Source organism: Rissa tridactyla, chromosome 10 (genome assembly GCF_028500815.1).
Source record: "Rissa tridactyla isolate bRisTri1 chromosome 10, bRisTri1.patW.cur.20221130, whole genome shotgun sequence".
Taxonomy (NCBI): Eukaryota; Metazoa; Chordata; class Aves; order Charadriiformes; family Laridae; genus Rissa; species Rissa tridactyla.
Genome location: NC_071475.1, coordinates 8355425 through 8375666, shown reverse-complemented (window position 1 = coordinate 8375666; position 20242 = coordinate 8355425). Strand labels below are relative to the sequence as shown.

Below are 20242 nucleotides of genomic sequence, written 5' to 3'. Positions count from 1 at the left end.
GGCAGGAGGTGCCGGCCTCTGGGGACTGGCTCAGACCTCCCCGCACCGTGTCCCGGATTACAGGAACTGGGGCAGGCGCTGCCCGCTCCGCGCCTCTCCCGCGCCCCCGGGAACCGCGTACCGGACAACGAACTCGGCCGCGACATTGGAGGCGGAGGCGCGGGGGATGGGGGGGACACGGACCCAACCGCCTCCCCGGGCCCGGGACCCGCGGCGCCCTCCTACCGTGTCGTACCGGCGCCCCGCGGTCTGTCCGGCGGCGGGGCCGCGCCCGGGGCACCCCCAGCCCGGCGGGGAGCGGGGGCCGGGCCGGTAGAGGCGGTTGGGGGGGGGGGGGGGGGGGGAGGCCGCTCACCGTCGTTCCCGTGAAGTTTAGCAGCATCGACCCAGTGGCTCCAGGGCTGCCCCAGCATCGCCTCGGGGCTGGGCAGGGACCTGCGCTCCCCGACGGCCGCCATTGCCGCTGCGGTGGCGGCGGGGCCGGCGCCGCTCCCGCCTCCTCCGCCTCCGCCTCCTTCGCCGTGGCGGGGCCGCCGCTGCTGCCGCTGCCGCTGCCTGGCCGCCGCCGCGCTGCGCTGCTCCCTCCTGACGTCACACGCGGCCCGCGCCGACATTCTTTCCGCTGCTATAATGTAACGAGAAAAAGTCATCGGGCGCTTAAGGTGGCGCCGGGGTTTTAAGGTGGCGCCGGGGTTTTAAGGAAGCTCCGCGCCGCTGTCAACCCGCTCGCTCCTTTCCTTCCCCCACCCCCCCTCACACCCAGCCCCCTCCGGGCGGCATCGACTCACCTCTGCGGCGGCCCGGGGGGCAGGAGCCGGGTGCCCATTATTGTACTCGGGGGGGGGGGGGGGGGAGGAGGGGGTGAGCTCTGCCTTCCTCTGCACCGCGTTTGCGCGAACAAAGCCGCGGAATGAGGAAGAGGAGGGCAGGAGTGGGGGGGAAGGCTAAACCGCGACCCTACAAAAACAACGGCCGCATCACAACCCCGCCTGGCACCCGCTGCCCCGGGAAAGGGGGGGGTGGGGGTGGGGGGGGGGTGGGGGCGGATCAACGACGCGACGCGGCGGGGTGGAGCCGGGTTTGCGCGTCCCGCCCCCTCCTCGCCGGTCCACCTTAAAACCGGCGCCTCCTTAAAGGCGACGGTGGCGGCGGCGTCCCCCCCCACCACCCCTCCCCGTCCGGGGCCGCCGAACGGCGGCCTCGGGCGGGGGGGGGGGGGACGCCGCCGGGAGCGATTGGAGCAACTTTACTGATGTATGTCAAATTACACACAAGTAAAATGGCTTAATTTGGCAAAATGACATCGATTAGCCCACTGTTTTTTTAAAAGCCGATATATCAACTTCTCGGCTTCGAACTCATCGAGGCGCTCACTTTAAAAGCAGGGAAAAAAAACAAACAAAAAAACCCCAACCAGCCAAACAGGTAAAGCGCACACCGCCGCTATTTCGTACAACTTTGATTATCCCCTTTCTTGCTCTTTTTTTTTTTTTTTTCCTCTTTCAAACTGGGTGTTGCATTTTTTTTTTCCACCCCCCTCCCTTTTTCACAGTTTTTTCCTCCCCCCCCCTTTATTCCCACTCAAGATGTAATTCTGCAGCCTGGGCCTCAGGCTGTCCTTTAGTAAACCTTCTTCCGCTAGTAAAATATTTTCCCACTGTGTCGTGAGTACATCAATATTCCAGTAGAGGGAGGAAAGTGGCAGCAGAAAGATCAGTTCATCAGTTCAATGCACAAGACGCATTAGTCAGAGCACAGGAACGGGGGCAGATGAAAAAAACTTCATTTTACAAGGACCGGAGGTGGAGAGAATTTTCTTTTCCCCACAAACTCACTAGGCTGAATATGTGTTTTGGGGTTTTATTTAAGCACGCAAGTTCAATTCTCTTAAATTGTTTCCATAGTGCTATACATGGGTGCATTGATGATTTTAGGGAAAACCCTGAAAATCCATCATGTTAGAAGGAGATCAGAATCGAAAACACATGTACAAGTTGTAGACTTCAAACAGAGGTGGCTATTACGAATTTGAGACATCCAAGTCAGGAGTACAGTCATCCAAAGCTCCCTTGGCAATCAGGGATACTTTTGGGATCAGTTTGGTCCTTTCTGCTCCAAAGCATTTTTTGAAGCATCCCCTCCCTTCCTGCTGACCACAGTAGTAGTCAAGGATGACCGTGCGCATAAATTAGACACCTTCATTAGGCATCCAGAATTAAGCAGGACGAATCTGCTCAGGAGTGGGCAGAAGAGTTGAGTGTGGAAAGCGCTGCCCAGAAGCCAACACTCCTTTAAGAGAATAAGCACTGGTCCAGAAACGCTACAATTCAAAGGGCTTAACTGAGGAAGCAAAATAGCCCAAGAAGTAGCACTGGGACTGACATGGTGTGTGAATACCCACGGACTGCTCCTACGCGTGAATGAGAACAGGTACGCAGAAAACGGAGAGAAAACACATGGAAGAGTTAAGTTAAGCACAGATGGAGAGTGAACAAGGAAAAAGGTGGGGCAGAAAACCAGCAGAAAACAGTGGATGATGTAGAGAAAACAGCCAAATAGTGGGGTGAAGAAAGCATAAACAAACAAATGAAAACATAACACAGCCTGAAAATGGAAAGAAAGGAAAAAAGGAAAACCCACAGTTTTAAACCTCACTAAATAGATTTAACAACATATTAATCATGGTTGGTGAAACTATGATTAAACGTATGCCTACAAACAGCATGCAACTGCGTAAAACTGCAGAGGATGGTTATTTTGTGGCGTGAGACTGCAGGCATTTTTTCACCTGTACCAGCAGGTTTCATTCTTTTGCCGGGTGGTCCGGGAAAGCCATTCCAACAGGGAACACCCAGCTCAGCTACTCAGTGCGAATCCGCAAGACAGTCTCCGGGTAGGACCTGAGGTACGAGAACTCTTAACGGGAATGAAAAAGGAAGGATGAATCTGCATCTTCTAAGAACAATGATAACGATTCACCGATGATTTTCCACAATGAAAGTGAAAGGATGCAAGAACTGAAGTGGGAAGGGACAGACGGGGAGAAGCTACACGGGTGTCAACTTTATCAGTACTCAGAAGAAAGAAAAACAGTGAATTCACAAAAAAGTCTGTCAAGGAAAAGAACCAAGGGGCATTACAGCATTAAAGAAAATCAAGTAAGTCAATTCTAGCCAAAAGGTACAAAATGATCAAAAAAGGACTTAAAAACTAAGAACAAATATTATTAGTGAAGACTCGTTGGTAGATGAGGTTCAGGATGAAATGACAACTCCCGTAGCTGATGCGCTGAAGCGAAGTCCTGACCCTCCCGTCAGCTCCTGCTGACAGCGGTGGGACTGGGAGTACATTTTGTGCATTCTAAAAATATGTCTCCAGTATGAGAGGTATAAGGATATAATTGGGCAATTAGGGAAGCAAGAGATAAAAAGTTCATATAAATCAGGATGTCCGGATGATGAGAGAACTATCCAGCCATAACAAAACAGACCATTTAATTTAAGACCCACTATAGAAAAATATTAATACATTAAGAAAAACTCATTATGGTAATCTGTAGTTCACTCTCACCTCCAGTGAAATCAAGCAACTTCTCCCTTTATAACTATACACAGGACCATGATCCCGCAGAACAATAATCATGAGCAGCACACAATAAAAAAATTCTACAGCAAATCATGGTGGTCTATTATCCTTTTCCCACAGATCCTGGGAACAGGTTGATGTGTATAATTTTATTTATGAGAAACACTTCAAAGGGGGAGCTGACGATGCTCAGAAGTGCTGGAAGACAGCTACTTTAAATACTGGAATATGAAATTATTGTGGATACCTACTATAAACTACCTGTACCAGGGGAAAGAACGATATTGTTAAGATTAGAAGAGTAATTTAAACTATCCTTTTCCGAGGAGAAGGAATAGGAGAATGGAGGCTAATAAATGTAAGTAAATCTGTGAAGAATTCTGCATTAGGATGAGAATGCAATAGATGCCCCTATCTGTTTATGCTGAAGATCGTATAACATTTTTACACCCAAATTACAAGCCAATGTCATTGCCATGTGTTAATAAAATACACAGTATCTAGCAAACATTGCAAACTCTTCCTTCTTTACTTAGCTATCAAATATGTCTTAAATGCAAGTCAAATTTCTGCAAGAATTGATGTCATAGTGATCTAAAGCAGAATAAGAATACAAGGAATACAGGAAAATATATCTTTGCCCTGCTTAGACATCACCAAATACTGTAAATTCTTGAAGAGAATTTTACAGAGAAAACACCAATAGCGACACAAAGTTTTCAAGTGTTAAAGGTAAATAGATAAAACTGCACAAAATACATCCAGTTGATGATTTGGAAATCAAACTAATGTTTATTAATTTTACACAAGGTATTGAAATCACCTTTTGAATTTGGAAACATTAAAACGATTTCGGCAACCTAGCTAGCAGATGAATCATTTTAATCAGAGGAATCAGAAATGGGTATGACCTTTTAAATTCTCATTTATACAGAGAGAATACAGTATTACAATTTATAATGATTAAAATACACAGCTATTCAGGTCAATTGTAACAAAACATTAGTGCTGAATTTCCATTTATTGAAATCAAAGCACTCAATGGGAACAGTTTGATATCAATGCTCTTCCAGGAAGCTAACTACCATGTGAGGTTTCATAACCCTGCCTGGTTTCTTGCCAGCTTGTCTACACGGCTCCTTGGCAATTCATTGAGGTAGACGACCCAGGGTTCAAGCACGGCCCACAGGACTCAAGAGTTCTTGAGACCACAATGATGCCTACCTATGATGTGAAGCTGCCTGAGACCGCATACCTCAGAATTTTGGCACGCTGATTAACATCAAATCAAGGATCCTGAGAACCCTTCTTCTCACATCCAATTGCTGCTTGCTGATGCTGCCTGCACTGACCACGTGCTTAGCAAGTTAGCAACAAAATACCATACATATTGGACATGGACAGGCCTATGGGACTTGACAGGATGCACGCAAGGGTGCTAAGAGAGCAGACTATGAGATTGCTGGCCAACTGGCTAACCTGCTGTGCTCAAAGGGTGGTAATGGCTCAACATCAAACTGGCAATCAGTCACAGACAGAGTTCCTTGGGCGTTGACACTGGATTCAATCCTATTCAGTATCTTTTAAAATGATCTGTGTGATGGGAGTAAATGCATCCTCGCCAAGGCTGCAGATGACACAAAACTAAGAATACAGGTAGATACACCCGAAGGAAGTGCCACTATGTACAGAGACTGTGACCAGCTGAAAGACTGGCCAGTTCAAGAGACACATTAAAAAAAACTGGACAGGGTCCAGCAGAGGGACAACAATTGATTAGAAGGTTGGAAAACTTACTAAGAAATGAGAAGGAGTTGGGTTTGTTCAGCCTAAAGAAGAGAAGGCTCAGGTGGGATGTAATCACAGTCTTCCAATAAACAAAAGATAAAAAAGAGAAGATGGAGGTACTGTCTTCACAAGAGACAGTGTCAGGGCAAGAGGCAACAGGGTACAAGTTGCTTCAGAAATTCTGTCTGGATACAAGAAAAAAACATTAACTGTGAGAACAATTAAATATCGGAACAGGTTGCCCAGAGAAATGGTGGACTTTCCTTTGCTGGAGCTATTCAATGCTTGGCTTGACCAGGCCTTGGATAACCTCTTTGCAACAGAAGAGTGGACCAGATGATGTCCAGAGGACTCTTGCAATCTCAACTTTCCTATGATTGTATGAAAATATGCCAGGTACTGCGGCCCTATTTAGTGACGAGGAGCAAGGAAGTAGATAAGAACAATGCCAACTTCAGTTTGCAACCCCAGGCACTCTGCGTTCACTAATACAGCCTCTTCTCAGGCTGCTGGAAAATCCTTAGGAAGCATTTTGTTATAGAAACCTCAGATAATACAGTTTCCAGTGTTACATATAGCAAGAGCCACACCATGACAAACATTCCTCACTTTTCTGTAGCCCAGATTAACTCTGACGCTTAAATAAATTCTGTAGACCAGCTCCATGTTAACTGTAATGGCCCTTTCTGCTGCAATCTATTTTAAAACGTATTAAAAGATGATTTGCACAGCAAATACTAGCCAGACTATAACAGACTGGCTTCTTCAAGAAAAATGCAAACTTAGAGTGAAGTCTTTTCTTTCATGATATCAAGCAAAAATACACAGAATAGTGAAATGCGTATGATGATAAAGAGTAGAGATAAGTGTAAGGGAAACAGAAAGAAACAGATACTGTTTCAATGAATCAGCAGTACCTGAAAAAATAATTTGCACTAGCAGCTTTTTAGCCAAAGTTTCTATTTATCATCATCATTTTCTCTTTTTCCTAACATTCTGCCAGGAACACTAGTCACGGAGAATAACCCCACTGTGTTAGGCAACTGTACAGGCTTTACCTCAGTTTACAATTCTACTTTCTGAACTTGTAAGATAACAAAACTGTTGCAGCTGGTAGGCTATGGTATATACCAGAGCCTAACAGCCTTCAAATGCTTTAAAGTATCATGGAAACAGACAAAAATAATCATTCAGAAAAATAAGTTTACTTCTTCTAAAATATAATAAATAAATAAAAAATTATGCCTGCCTGCCACATCTTACTTGTTCAAATCAATTCATCTAAGTCATTGAGATATATTATCCAGCTCACTTGTATCTTTTTAAGTCTGACTGTTCCGTGCATTGAACTCCCTTTAGGTTGATTGTAAGGTTGCTTTATTTCCCACTGAAACATATATTAAACACCTGCATTTTTAGGAGGAAAAAAAAAAAAAAAAAAGTCTCCCCACTGCATCTGGTAACACTTCAGACTTGCTTTGCAACCCTGCTAATATCCTGTTCTCCACGCTTCTCACATCTAAAGTATGTGAATATTATGCTTAAGGAAAATATTTGGGTAAGCATGTCACAATACCTTGAATGTATGGTGAATCGCTGCGTTGATTTATCAATTGATCTTCATCTGTTCAGATTTTGGAAGCTTTGTCTAACTTGTACCTGATTAATTCTGAAAGAAAACAAAACAAAAAGCACAGCAGTAAGACATTTGAAACCTTATCTCCATTTCATAACTATAAATGTATCTTTTTAAAAACTAAAAGGAAGCATTTTATCAATTTTGCAAATCCAGTTTCTGCAATGGATTTAAAATTGAAAGGTAAGCAGGGAGCTGTTATGCACTCTTATGCACAGAGCAGCCCTTTAAATGGCAGCCTGACATTACCACAAAGGTATGCATTGGATGAAATCTCAATCTTCAGCCCAGTTACTGCACTTACATCGACTATTACTGACCAGATTTCCAAGCAGACGGTTGTGTGTCTGTATCACAAGCTGGTAACACCACAGCGCTGGATTTTCTACACAGGATTTTTCTAGAATGTAGCACGACTCCAACAACAGGGGCTCCCGGTGCACAGTCATTGACATTTTTACCACCATGTCACAGAACGCGGATAGCTAAAAACGATCCCTCACGTAATAGTCATTAGTGACTATTACTGTATCGCTGATGAAGAATTTAAGAAAAATTAGAGAGATGTGCAGATTGAGGCCTTTCCCACGAAAGGAACTTTCATCATCTCAAGCTCAGGTTTTCAAAATCCTTTTGTTCAATGCTTGTAAACTTACTGTTTATATAAACCAAATTTAAGCCCGGTTTGCTTTGGTTTAGCATAAATCGATGTCTCATTGGTTAAAGCTAAACCAAAGCCCTGTTAAAACTTTAAAAAAATTTCAAGCACCCTTGTGCACAGGTTATGTTAAAGATCAAATAATTGATTTTTATAAGTGCTTTGAAGTTTAATTGGTGATTTTTTTTCATCTACTCAAAAGTCATGAAGTTAGATATAAATAAGCCAATCTAGCGCTGGGACCGGATGACACTTCAGACAAAACTATTTTTTTCCCCTGCAAGGATTAAAGTCCAGACAAGAGGAATGCAGTCCAAGAGGGCACCCAAGCTGTCCCACAGGCTGCAGGGCTCTGCCCCAGTGGAAGGTGCAGAACGAAGCTTTTCCTGGCTTCTGCTGCTCCCCTGGGAAGCTGTCTGCAAACCGAGTTCATGTCTTTAAAGTCTTCTTATGCACCGAGGGTAAAAGCCTTTTTATTTTTTTTTTCTTTTCTTTTAAACTGCAGCTTAGCAGCTGACGCTATCTTGACTGAGATCACCTACAGATATATTTACAACTTCAGAGCTTTACCCTGCTCAGTGACATACTTGATCCTAAGAAGCACATCCGAGCTTAATTATATTCTAGTTACTCAATGAAATCCAAAATTTTCTTGTCTGCAGTGGACAACACTCGAGATCAAGTCCAGTACTATTTTCTCTCTCTCCTGTGTAGTCATTGTTCCGCTTTATGGTTAATAAAAGTGATTGTTAACAAATTTCTACACCAGTAGAAGTCTCAGAAAGCATTGTGTTTCCTTATTACACATACAAATCTCATTGAATACTACAGTATAAAATTTTCTCTTCAGCTCTTGCTGCTCCTCACTGGGAAAGGCAACGCGGCGTTTGTCAAAAATCCTTTTTCTCCTTCGTTTTTTTTAGGACAGGAAACTGAATTCATATGGACCATTCCCTTCACGGAAGATCATTCAATGTTTAGCCTCAAAGTCCCAATTCCTTCAAGCATATGATCTCCCTGCTGTGAAATTAACTCACTTCTTCATTTCTACCCTAATTTCTTTAGGGGGCATGAGAGCTCTGCTACCAAAACACCCCTTCTTTTACCCTGACGTAAATGTTATTTGTTAGATGAAAGGCAAGTTCCATTGCTTCATGCAAAAACAAAAACAAAAACTACCTATAAAACAGAAGACTTCTCCAGAGACTTTAAAGTCTAGGAGCAGGGCAATAAGTAAGTGGTAAGTACAAAAAAATGGAGCAGATGAGGATGAAGGAAGGATCAGCAAAAATTTCATTCCTATATACAAGAGATCAGAGCGTACTATGTCACCACCTGTGAATTTTGCTGTAGGGATTACATCTGGAGTTGAGTTTGAAGGAAGTTAAGAGAATAAGTTTCAAAAGAGTAAAGTGACAGCTTAACGACCCTTTAAAGAGAACTCTTTCTCTGGATAATGGGTGGCAAAGAACAGGAATGATTCTTGTTGAGAATTTACAGCAGGTCAATTACAACCACAACTGTCAGCGAAGAGTAATGCAAGGAAGCGATGGGATGATTGAGAATAAACCAGGAGGAGCTCTCTCTCCAGAAGGCAAGCGCTTTGGTACCCTGGAAAAGGGAGAGCCAGTTGAAAGATGGAAAGATGACAAAAATAGCCAAAGCAGCAATCCAAGAAAGTGGAAAAAGGCCTGCATTTTCAAACCGGGGAAGCGGACTGAGCATTATGCCACTCTCGATGCCTGACTACCCAAGAAACTTGGTTGCAATTGCTATTTAACACTTTGAGGAGTTACTGATATGCAAGACAGGAAACCACAGCCTGGCAGAGCAAAAGCTACATCCCAGTCAAAATCGTATCTACACAGACATATATAATAAAAACATAGTTACAATGACTAATGCATATTATCCATTTAAGGGGAAACACATTTCCATGAGAATTGTAATTGCAAATCAACTTATTAAAATAAAGGAAATGTAAATGTATGTGATAAAGCATCCCTAACTTTTGAAAGTATCACAACTAATGCCTCAGCTATCCAAATTCCTTTAAGCCTTTTTCTTTCCAGCTGTCAGAAATCTATGCCAAAGGATGCGCCTAAATTTTGGAACATTCTCGTCTGTTATCTACTAAATATCCAAATTTAAGCTAAAATACCATGGCTATACTTACACAAAGATTTGGACGTGCTAGGTATAATCACCCCAATACTGGGCTTCATTTAGACATTTTATAATTATGGGGATAACCTAGTGAGGTCTTACTCTGTCCCTTGGAAAAATGGGTGCAGGAGGCGTGCGTCGAAAGAACGCGAGCTGGCCAGCAGAAGGCTCGGGGCTGTGGTTATGGCTAGTGAGTAGCTCAAGGGTAAATCAGAGCAATTCTCAGGCTAATCTCATTTGTGCTGGAGACTGACTCGGGACCCACCAACTGCAGAATCTCAGGGGGTCAAAGAGGGTAAAAGAACTGGGAGCTCTACCAACTGCATAATTGGCCCTCCCATTCCCTTCGGGAGACACAATTCTTTACGTCTTCATAGATTAAAAAATAAGTACTAGCTACATGCTTCAAATAGAGACTAGATACTAAACATCTGTAAATACCAAGTACAAAATTGTAGCATCTTGACATTTCATATAGTTCCTATGTATACCAATATAAAATATATCTCTGAATTACCTGATTATTTGCTACTATTTGTGCAACCACAAATGCAACAGAATATTCGGTGCAAAATATAATAATGATACAAGTTATTCTAAAACTACTTCAAACATGCATAGGTATCTTCATGGATAATGAGAAGGGTCAAACTTAAATAACTAATATCTTAGTTACTAAATAATTAATATCTTAGTCAACGGAGAAGCAACAACACCTTTCGGGTATTTCTAAATAAATCAATAAAAATTGTAAAATAATTATGCACAACAAAGTGCACTTGAGGGGTCTTAACTTTGACTACTGTCATTTTCCTTTGTCTAATGGCAACAGGGAAAGATTTGCATTCATTATATTGCTCAACAAATCATGTTATCCCTAATTTTAGTTTTACCTTCCAACAATTTCTCTTTCAACTTCGAAGTCTTCTTTAGCAGCAAGATTAACAAAGTCATAAGAAGCCTTTGGATATTGCATTTCAACAGCTTAAGTACAACCACACAAAGCAAAGAACAGAAAGGTTAAAAAAATACGCGGTTTCAGAATTAATGAAAGATATTCTGTAAGCGAGTATCCTGTCTTATATTTCAAAACACCTGCATCTTGCAGCATGATTTATATCACCATTTGAAAGTTCAATCCATAAAAGACGTTAGCTTACTGCAGCAAACTAAGATAAATAAGGACAGTTGAAATTATATTTATCCATTTCTTTAAAAATGGTATTTATATACATCTATAGAGAAGAAAAATATATATTCTGCATTTTGTGCCACAGGAATATTTCATACCAATTACAACTTGTATTACATCAGAAACACAAACAACAAAAGGCTGGTAGCAAGAAATAAGACACTGGACATCAGGATTTTCCACTTTTTAAATAAATAAAATCCTGATTGGCTCATTTAAAAGCGTGCATGAAGTAAAACAGTAGTGTTAAAAAGAATATACAAACGTATAATATAAACATACTTTTCAAGGCAGAAAGGCACAGCTAATCAAGACAATGCAGAGTACATGATTAACATGATTTGCAAAATTTATTACTGAGCTTCACTGTTAAAGGTAATATTATTCAAACTACACTGTCACGGTTATTGCAGATTAAAGATTTCAAATTAGCTCCTCATGTATATCATTATTGTGAGTGGCTGCATTTTATCTGTCTAATTTTAAATTACTGCAGGCAGATGAAAGTCATCTTAAAATCTGACTCATAATTTAGGTACCATACCACTAACCTTAACAGAGATGCTGGTTCTTACACAGGTACACCACTATTCTCAATGTAAACAAAGGACACTGGCATGCACCCCGGGCTAAGGATGTCAGCATTTTTCAAACACCTTTCTGACTGTTCCATGTTATGGTGATGCAATATGACCTACATTTTCAATGGCCAAAGAGAGAGAGAGAGATAGAAAGGGAGGAGATAGAGAAAAGAAAGACAGACAGACCTTTGCTGTCCTTATCCTCCATTAATTACAGCTTTAACCATCCCTCGTGGGGATGGTAATGGGCAAGAATAAAAGCAGAATAACCTTATGCTAAATTCTGAATAAGAAGCTGAAAGATAGGCTAGGGTAAGAAATTGCAAGATTTTTTTTCTACAAGCTTGTGAACAAGTATGTAGTAATACCCTCAACGGGAAAGAACAGTAGAATCAATAATTTTATAATCAGTTGCCAGTATAAAGCTGTCTGTAATACAGATGCTTATTTTACCATCTTGTTTTTAACACCTTATATTTCCCACCCTGTCCCTACTGCTTCATTCCTATGTATTCCCTTTAGATCTCAAAATGAAACACAAAATAATCCACATCATTATCATCATTTCTCCAGACAGAGAAATTGAGGGAGGAGGAGTGATTTGCCCACAGTTACCTACCAGGCCCAAGGCAGGGCTGGGAACAGAAAGCATCACTCTTCATTATCTCTGTACTGTGCAATCTATTAGGGACTGTGATACCTGTCATCCTAATATGTAATCTTGACATAATACCAGAATTATCTCTATCTTGTCTTTCTTGCACATGAACTTCACACAGAAAACTGTACTAAATTACTGCTACCTCTCAGAAAGCTTCCCCTCAAAAACCATAGCCCACATTTCTCAAACTGGCGCGGGAAAGGCACTTGACTGTGAATTGTAGAGCTTTGCTCAAAATGTCAATGGTATTTTTCATTATAAACATGTAAAAATAAAGACATAATTAAAACTTTGGTTGCTTTTTCATTCTTCTGCAAGTAAAGCACCTTTCCTTTCAAAAATCAGTAGTTTTCCACAATTAAAGTAGTACATTAAGAAATTTAAAGCTTGTTGCTAGGATTGTATTAAGGACAAATCAGGATTTGATTTCCAGTTACACTTTCTTAGTGCAAAAAATGTCCTGCAGAATATTTTCAAAGCGCTTACAGGATCACAGCCCCTTTACTAATGCTGGTGGTTAACAGAATACACACTGTAACAGTAAATCATTTTCTTATTATTGAAACAGAAGGCCAAAACTTGATCTTAAGTATATCTCTATAAACCCAGAACGGCTCCAGCGCTTTCCAGAGAGTTTCTGGGGATTTGCATGCATGTAAACAAGACTGTAATTTGGCACTGCGTTGTAAACCAGACATCAATAAAATGTATAGATTAATTCCTGGTTTGGAACTGTATTTATTATAACAATAGCTTTCTTATCAAGCAGTATTCATCTCATGAAGTGCAATCAGCCCTACACAGTAGCGAGTGCTGAGAAACTGTTGTTCCTTTGCTTGGGTGCTGCTGCCTTTTCTAACAGCAATGTTGCAACAAACTGGTTAGTAGTGAGGAGTTAGGAAGGCAAACAGCACCTCTGTGGAGAAAGGGAGAGAAAAGCCCACCCTAACTTTAAAGAGAAGAGACAGAGTGGAATGTCAAGAGACAGATTGCTAACAAGCACGAAGGAAAGGAATTACCTGCAAAATGATGGGAAGGAGTTTGAAAATTAGGTGAGGATGGACACTGCAAAGGGAGGATGGACGGACAGGGGGTGGTGGAAGACACAAGGTCTTAAGCAAAAGGAGAACTATTTCTTCAATAACAGACGCTCCTGAGACTGTGAGAAAATCCTCACTCGATTAAATAAGATTACGATCACGCATTCCTCCACTCCTGTTATCCCTGGTTGCACCTTGGTCAATCTATTTTACTCTTTGAAACTGAATTTAGCCGGAAACTGGCGTTTCTCCCATTATAAACAAATTTATTTTTATTAATTAAGGACAAAGTCTCACCGATATAAAAAAAATCTCTTTATTATTGTCAGCATTACTAAAGGTCTCTTTAGTCAATGTTTCCCTGCAACATTTTCTCAGTTTCTCTTATTTTTTTGCACCCCCCCCCCTTTTTTTTTTTCTTTTCTTTCTTCATAGTATCTCTGTTGCAGGGAGAGAAGCTGAGGTGACACTTTTATTGCTGTCCAACACCATAAAAATTCCAGCCAGAGAAGCCAACCAGTGCAGAGACTTGCAGGGTCCAGGCCAAGCAACCCAGAACGATCCTTCCCTTTGCCTACCGGTGACTGCCATCTAGAGACAGAGAACACCGCCTCTCGTGAAACACAGTGCTGGTAACATGGAGAAAAATGTTCCGGCAACGAGGGAAATGTTAATCCCACTCAAAAAACCCAAGAACTCATATTCTAGGAAGTTGCAACTAGCTTAAAAAATTAAATTCTTTGGGTTTCTCTTCTTAACATGCCTTCTGATTTGGCCCACGCCTCCCTGCTTTTCTCTGAAAACTGCAATTGCATTTTGTTATAAACACTTAAGTTGTACACCTGGGGAAAATATATATAAAATAGCACTACACTGCTTTCCAAGTAAATCCTGTGTTTCAGACTGTTTGCTAAGAAACATGCATGCTAAGAAACTGATACAAAATCTCATCATTAGCTCAAGAAGCAACAGCCGCATTTCAAAGACTACCTGTGTAAAAATGCTGACAAAGCTTTAACATTAATGGCATTGGTGATATCAGTGAGATTAAAAATGTCTTTCTAGTGGCATGAAACTTAATTTAAAAACCTTAGCATTTTCATTTTAATACATTCATACTGACCCAAATATACTAGTGGCTTAAATGTCTACAAAAGCCCACCCAAGCCAATGGCACTTCTTACACACTGTAAATTTGACACATACTTATATACTATATTAATTCACAGCTGTTTATTATCCAATATAAAATCATATCTTTTTCTAACTACTACTACTTATGTAGCTATTAATAGTGCACTCAATACTCAAGCATTCATCAACCAACCACTATATACTCTTTAACTGAATAAAAGGAAGGCTTTTTTGTTATTATTTACCTGGAGAATGTAACTATTTGCATTTTAACACATTCCCAGTAGCAGTTACCTTCTCTGCAAACCATACACAGATATGAAGCCACAGCTGTGTAAGTAAGCGCAAGCATACTCTTTAGCAATGGCTAATAATGCCTTGTCAAGAAATCACTTCTCCACTTTCCTCGCTCTTCTGCTCATGGTCAAGAAGACAGGTAATGAAGCATTATAAAAACACACGATTTCTTCTCACATTTATCATTGCAATAGACACACAACCGCCAGGTCACACATTATACCTCCTCTTATTGCTAGTCCCGCTAAGAAATATATTTTTCCTAAGGGGATACATATTCACAGATAAAATGAAATTAAGTGGGATCACAAAGCTTGCTGTTGAACATGGCTGCCTACCTATGAACCAAATGCCAAGCTGTAGTCTAGTGAAATCGGCAATTTCTACCTCCTGCATGCATGCAGCCAGCTGGAACAATTGCTCATTCTGATCCACACTCAGGCCACACTTCTTCCCTACAAGGCACTCCATGAATCCTCTTAGTTTTTCCAAGTAGAATAACAATTCTATAACTGGCCTGGATGCAACATTACAGCAGAGAAGAGTAATTAAATGGGAGGAGAACAGGTACCCGGTACAGCATGGTCCTGCAAGAAACACCCCCCAAAAAACCAAATCCACTGAAAAACATAACCTTCACTTGACACCTACCATAGCCTTTCTTACAGATATAAAAAATTCCAGTTGAAATAGAACCGTTAAACAGGTCACAGAGGTGGAAAATAGGTTTTCGCATGTATCAATTATGTACTCTGATCCTATTAAAATCTGCGCAATGTGTAGTTAGAGGTCTGCTAACCGAAGGAGGGGTGGAAGGAACCTCCAAAGGTCAGACAGTCCATCAACTCAGCCCCAGGGCGTGATAACTAAGCTATCTGGCAGGAACAATACAGGTACTCCAACCTGTTCTTAAACACCTCAGGCAATGGAAGCGCCATTGTCCCCAGAGGTGATTATTCCAACCTTTCAATACTTCCAGTAGACAACAGTGTTTGTCCACGCTGAATCTTCATTGCTGCAATTCAATCTATTTCTTCCCCTACCTGCCATACACCCCCCCCAGCTTTGCAATGCTCTTCAATATATCTGTCTTCTCACCCTCTCAATCCCCTCTTACTTAAGGAATCACCTTCTTTTGGCACTTGTTTATGCATCATGTTTTTCAGATCTTGAAGTAATTGCACTGGCATCTCCATACTTCCTCTTTCCTAATTTCATTCAATACAGACCCTGTTGTCCTGCCTGTGGGCAGTTAATTAGAACTTTATTTCAAAACTAAAGGAGACTGAGCAATCTGATTTTCAGAAACTCAAGATCCTTAATAACGTACGTATTTTTTTATCTAACAAAATTTAGGAAGCTCAGCTGGAACACAGTAGGCACTCCTTCCACATGTAGTGTTTTGTACTTAAAAATAAACCAAGCAAAAGTATACGTAATATTCCTATCACTTTAAAAATTCAAGTCATGTTCCAGAGATAATAAAATGTCATTATTATGGTGTGAGCACAAATATAAAAATGAGGTTGGCCCCATTGCCCTGCAGCAAAACTATGCACTTTCCTGTTGATGTCAGAGCTGGTGCACAAAGAAGAGCTGGTGAAGCACTAGGAACACAGAAAGATACTTGCCAAATGGCAAGAAAAAGGAAAAAATAAATCTGAAAGCATTCAAGTAAATCTTTATAAAATATGACCACATAAAAGTGGGGTTTTTCTTTTATATATCCTCAAATATTATATTCATGTGCATAAACTCTCAATAGTTACATTTTCTATTTTTAAAGTGTTTATATTTCTAAAGCAAATTTTACTCTTAAGCTTTAAACTCTGATAAGAACAGACAACTGTATCACAGTCTCAATATTCCTCTTGATGGGAAGATCTTTGACTTGACATCAGATGATTTTTGGCAAAAGAGATCATGGAATTTCCAATGACTCTTTTCTCCTTTCTCAACCAAAAGGATAATGGAGCCTAGCAAAGTCTGGGCCCTGCTGACAACTGGATTAACAGAAATCATTCTTCTTTTACTACAGTGACACATAGTTAAGGTAATATTTTCCTATTTCTACAGCTTTGTCAAGAAAAATTCACATTTTGACGTGAATTACTATACTACTTTTCTCGAGCGCAACAAACAGCACTGTACCCTACCCATATCTACTAGAAGCTTTTTTGTGCTAGGGCTACCCCTTACTTATTTTTCCTGAAGCAATGACAGTATTGCAGCTGCTTAAGAGACAGCGCCTGCACAGAAGCCAACAGAGGAAAAACTGCTTATTTAAAGATGACGACTATACTTGTCGAATAACTTTCAGAGGCTTCTTTGCAGGAGCAGCACGTTCTGATAGCAACCATCTCCACAGAAGAGCAACAAGGAGAAGCACCACCAGAAAAAAAGATACAGAATAGCAATTGTACTCACTGATACAAGCAGAAAAAGAAGAAAAACATAGGTTGCAAAATAGCTGTCTTAGAGTTGTAATTCTCTGTGCCAAATTTAGTAGGCCAGTCCTAGAAAGACACAATGGGGAGCAGACAATTGACTCTATAAAGAGGCAATTACAAATAAAGAAGATTTGATAAGACTAATCCAGTCATTAGGAAACTCGTTACCTATATTATCATCACATTACAAGTCTACGCCAACATCGGAGAGGACTAGTCAAGTTCAAAATCCCTTCAAGAGCTCGCAAGGCCAGGACTGAGCTCTTTAACGTCTACATTTGAAAACAGCAGCTCTTGAGCTATTTCCTCCCATTTGTTTGATGACATAAACTACAGTTGCAGTCAGTTGCACCTCTTTGTGCAAGTCTTTCACGTAACAACAGGAAAGAAAAACTTCACTAGAAAACCTGACTGTAAATATCCTCCTATTGCAATCCCGGCAAAGTGGCTGCAGCTCAAGCACAATTTAGGTTCTTTTAAAATGAAATTTCAAATTCATGACATTTTAAAAACAAAATCCCATATGTTTTATTTTAATATACGTGCGCACAATTTTATTTCAGGATATGCTATTGTTCAACACCATCCTAACTTTACATATATATATATATATATATATATATACACACACACACACGCCCCAAAAACCACAAGCAGATCTCAAAAATGAAAAAAAACCCCAAACTGTAACTGCCAAAGCGACACTGGAATGAAACTGAAGTGAAAATGTTTACAATGAACCACTAAATCACAGGTGTACACTTGTAGTTATTATTAGCAAGGCTTTGTTTTACTCTCATCTCTTACAATCCAATCTTTATTCATTTAAGTTATAAAATCCAATTTATCTGCCTTGCCTCTTTTATTAGTTCAATTCTCTCCGTGTATAATCAACATTTAAATTTTTATTAAAATAAAGGCAAAAGGCAGAGGACCAAAACCAACTCCTCCTCGTGGTTTTCAAACATCCTGCATCTAACGTTTTGCAAAAGAAAAAACAAGCAAACCTGAATGCTGGTTTACAACAAGTCTCTACTAAAACATTGTTATAACAAAAGTTACCTTGGGAGTTTTGTAGATACTGTTAAAAGAAATAACATTTTGGACTTAATGGTTTGGGCACACATATAACCACTTTCATACCTCAACTGAAAATTTACGTGTATATGTAAGTACATATGTATATACACACACTTTATATATAACATATTTTGTGACCAATTTCTCTTTTTCCCCAATGACATTAAGTTTTCTTTTTACCTTTTGCAATCCACCACAACAGTTTACGAAGCAGAAAATTTTATTCCACAACTTGTTTTCTTCTGTTTACCTATACTTTTCAAGTCCAAATTCTATTCCTGCTTGCACATAAAATTTGGAAATTACCAGGAAGGCACTCATACATCTTTGAACAGAATCCAATCTTCAGTTCAATACATTTGCCACACTTGCTTGTTTTTCTCTTGCACTTCTGAAACTACTTGTTTGCTTTTATGGATTATTTCCTTAAATGCCTTAGTCCTTGGTCATCTAATATCTCTGTGTTGGGCCATACAGTTGTGTTCAGACTTTCTGACAGCAACACCACCTCATACTGGTCAACAGCCCGGTGATTACAAAATTCACTCTGATGGAAAGAATTATGGGCATTAATCCCCTCAGGAAGGAGGATAGCTGGGCTGAAGTCTCCCACACATGTGGTGAGCAGTCTAGCGGATAACAGCTCTGTTAATGATGAAAAAGGGAACCAGAACCATTGCCACCTCCTGGGTTTTGAAAGCAAAGATTGACCTTTGCTCCCTCTTTGAAAGAAAGGGCTTATGATACTAATTTCAAGAGAGCGTGAATCCGAAATGCTCCCTAGAGAAAGGTGCTTAGCCCTGGATATAGGCAGGATTTAAGCACATTCCTACTTTGGCTACTGAGTAGAAAATGTGCAGATTCATCATTTCCTTCAAGCTGCTCCAGCTGGTACAATTTTAATGAAACACCAGCAAATACTAAACCATTTGGCCCCCTCCACCTTCATGGAAACACAATCCAAGTGGCCTCAACCTTCCCTTTGGAACAACCAGCTTGAAAAAGGCAAGGAAATGCCATAACCTGCATCTGCCCCTTCTCGATCTGAGAGTCTCTGCTGGAAAAGACCAGTTATCTTCACGTCATACACCCCTTGAAATATTTGTTAAACCATATGCTTTCATGGCAACTGAAGCAACAGTTTAGAAGCTACATTTGGCCCACTCAAAAAAGAAACTGAGGCGAGCGTGCCTTCTTCCTAAAAAGGCCACAACTTCTCTTTGGGGTTTTACCCTGTTTCCAGTCACTATTGGTAGGATAACGATGGTCAGAAATAAAGTTCAGCGTTTTCATTCAACATATGACATACTTAAACCTAAAACTGAGCAGGCATCACCAAAGCAGGCGAAAGTGCCCCCAATTATTTCTGTTACACTGCTCAGGCTTGTACTTCACTCAGAAATCAGGGGGTGAGAACAGGCTTCAGTGTATCATGTTTTATGGGAACTGTAAATTGTAGCTGTGGTTAAACACTACCCACTGACAGAGTTACTCTGTTAAAAGAAAATAAATCATAAAATAATCCAAAGCAAACTATAAACCCAATTTAAAAGCAGAAACATATGTTTATTGATATAGACCTGATACTCTCTTCATCTTCTGAGATAAAAGTGTTTCTTCCAGCATCTCTCCATGACGCAGCCAAGCTTAAAGAAGCCTTGTAAAATTTCTAGGTCTTCTTTTACAGAGTTGGACTGCCTTTTTTTTTTTTTTTTTTTTTTTTTTTTTTAAAAATAAGACAAAACAAACCCAACCAACCAACTTTTATTAAACTTTGAAAAGCTGACTCAGAAGCTGCGCAATCGCTCCGGTTCAGCTTTCTTAGCCGAGTCAAAGCATTTGGCCACGTGATTCAGAAAACACCACTCTGAAGTCAGGCAAGAGCTGCTTTCCAAAGGAGGAAATGCCTGTTTTCCCTTGTAATTTCTGTGCAAAATTTCCTCAGTAGCACCAACAGTTATTTATTTAAATACC

General features: G+C 40.6%; 1 protein-coding gene and 1 long non-coding RNA gene across 3 annotated transcripts in view; one reads left to right on the top strand and one right to left on the bottom strand.

The window, feature by feature from the left end:
* The window catches only part of ATXN7 (ataxin 7), an 86371-nt gene that overhangs the window by 60693 nt on the left and 5436 nt on the right, over positions 1-20242 (bottom strand). Inside the window, exons 2-3 of one of the 2 annotated variants that reach the window (XM_054216531.1) lie at positions 6950-7042; positions 356-625 (exon numbers count right to left, since the gene is read on the bottom strand). In XM_054216531.1, coding sequence (XP_054072506.1) covers positions 356-614 — 259 coding nt within the window. In that variant the 5' untranslated portion in view covers positions 615-625; positions 6950-7042. Of the gene's footprint in view, positions 1-355; positions 626-6949; positions 7078-20242 lie in introns of those variants that run through there. The other variant, XM_054216532.1, reaches the window with a different exon arrangement.
* On the top strand, positions 1183-9715 carry LOC128915772 (uncharacterized). Its single transcript, XR_008468747.1, has 3 exons — positions 1183-1425; positions 7952-8128; positions 8591-9715. It is a non-coding gene; the product is annotated as an uncharacterized LOC128915772 (long non-coding RNA).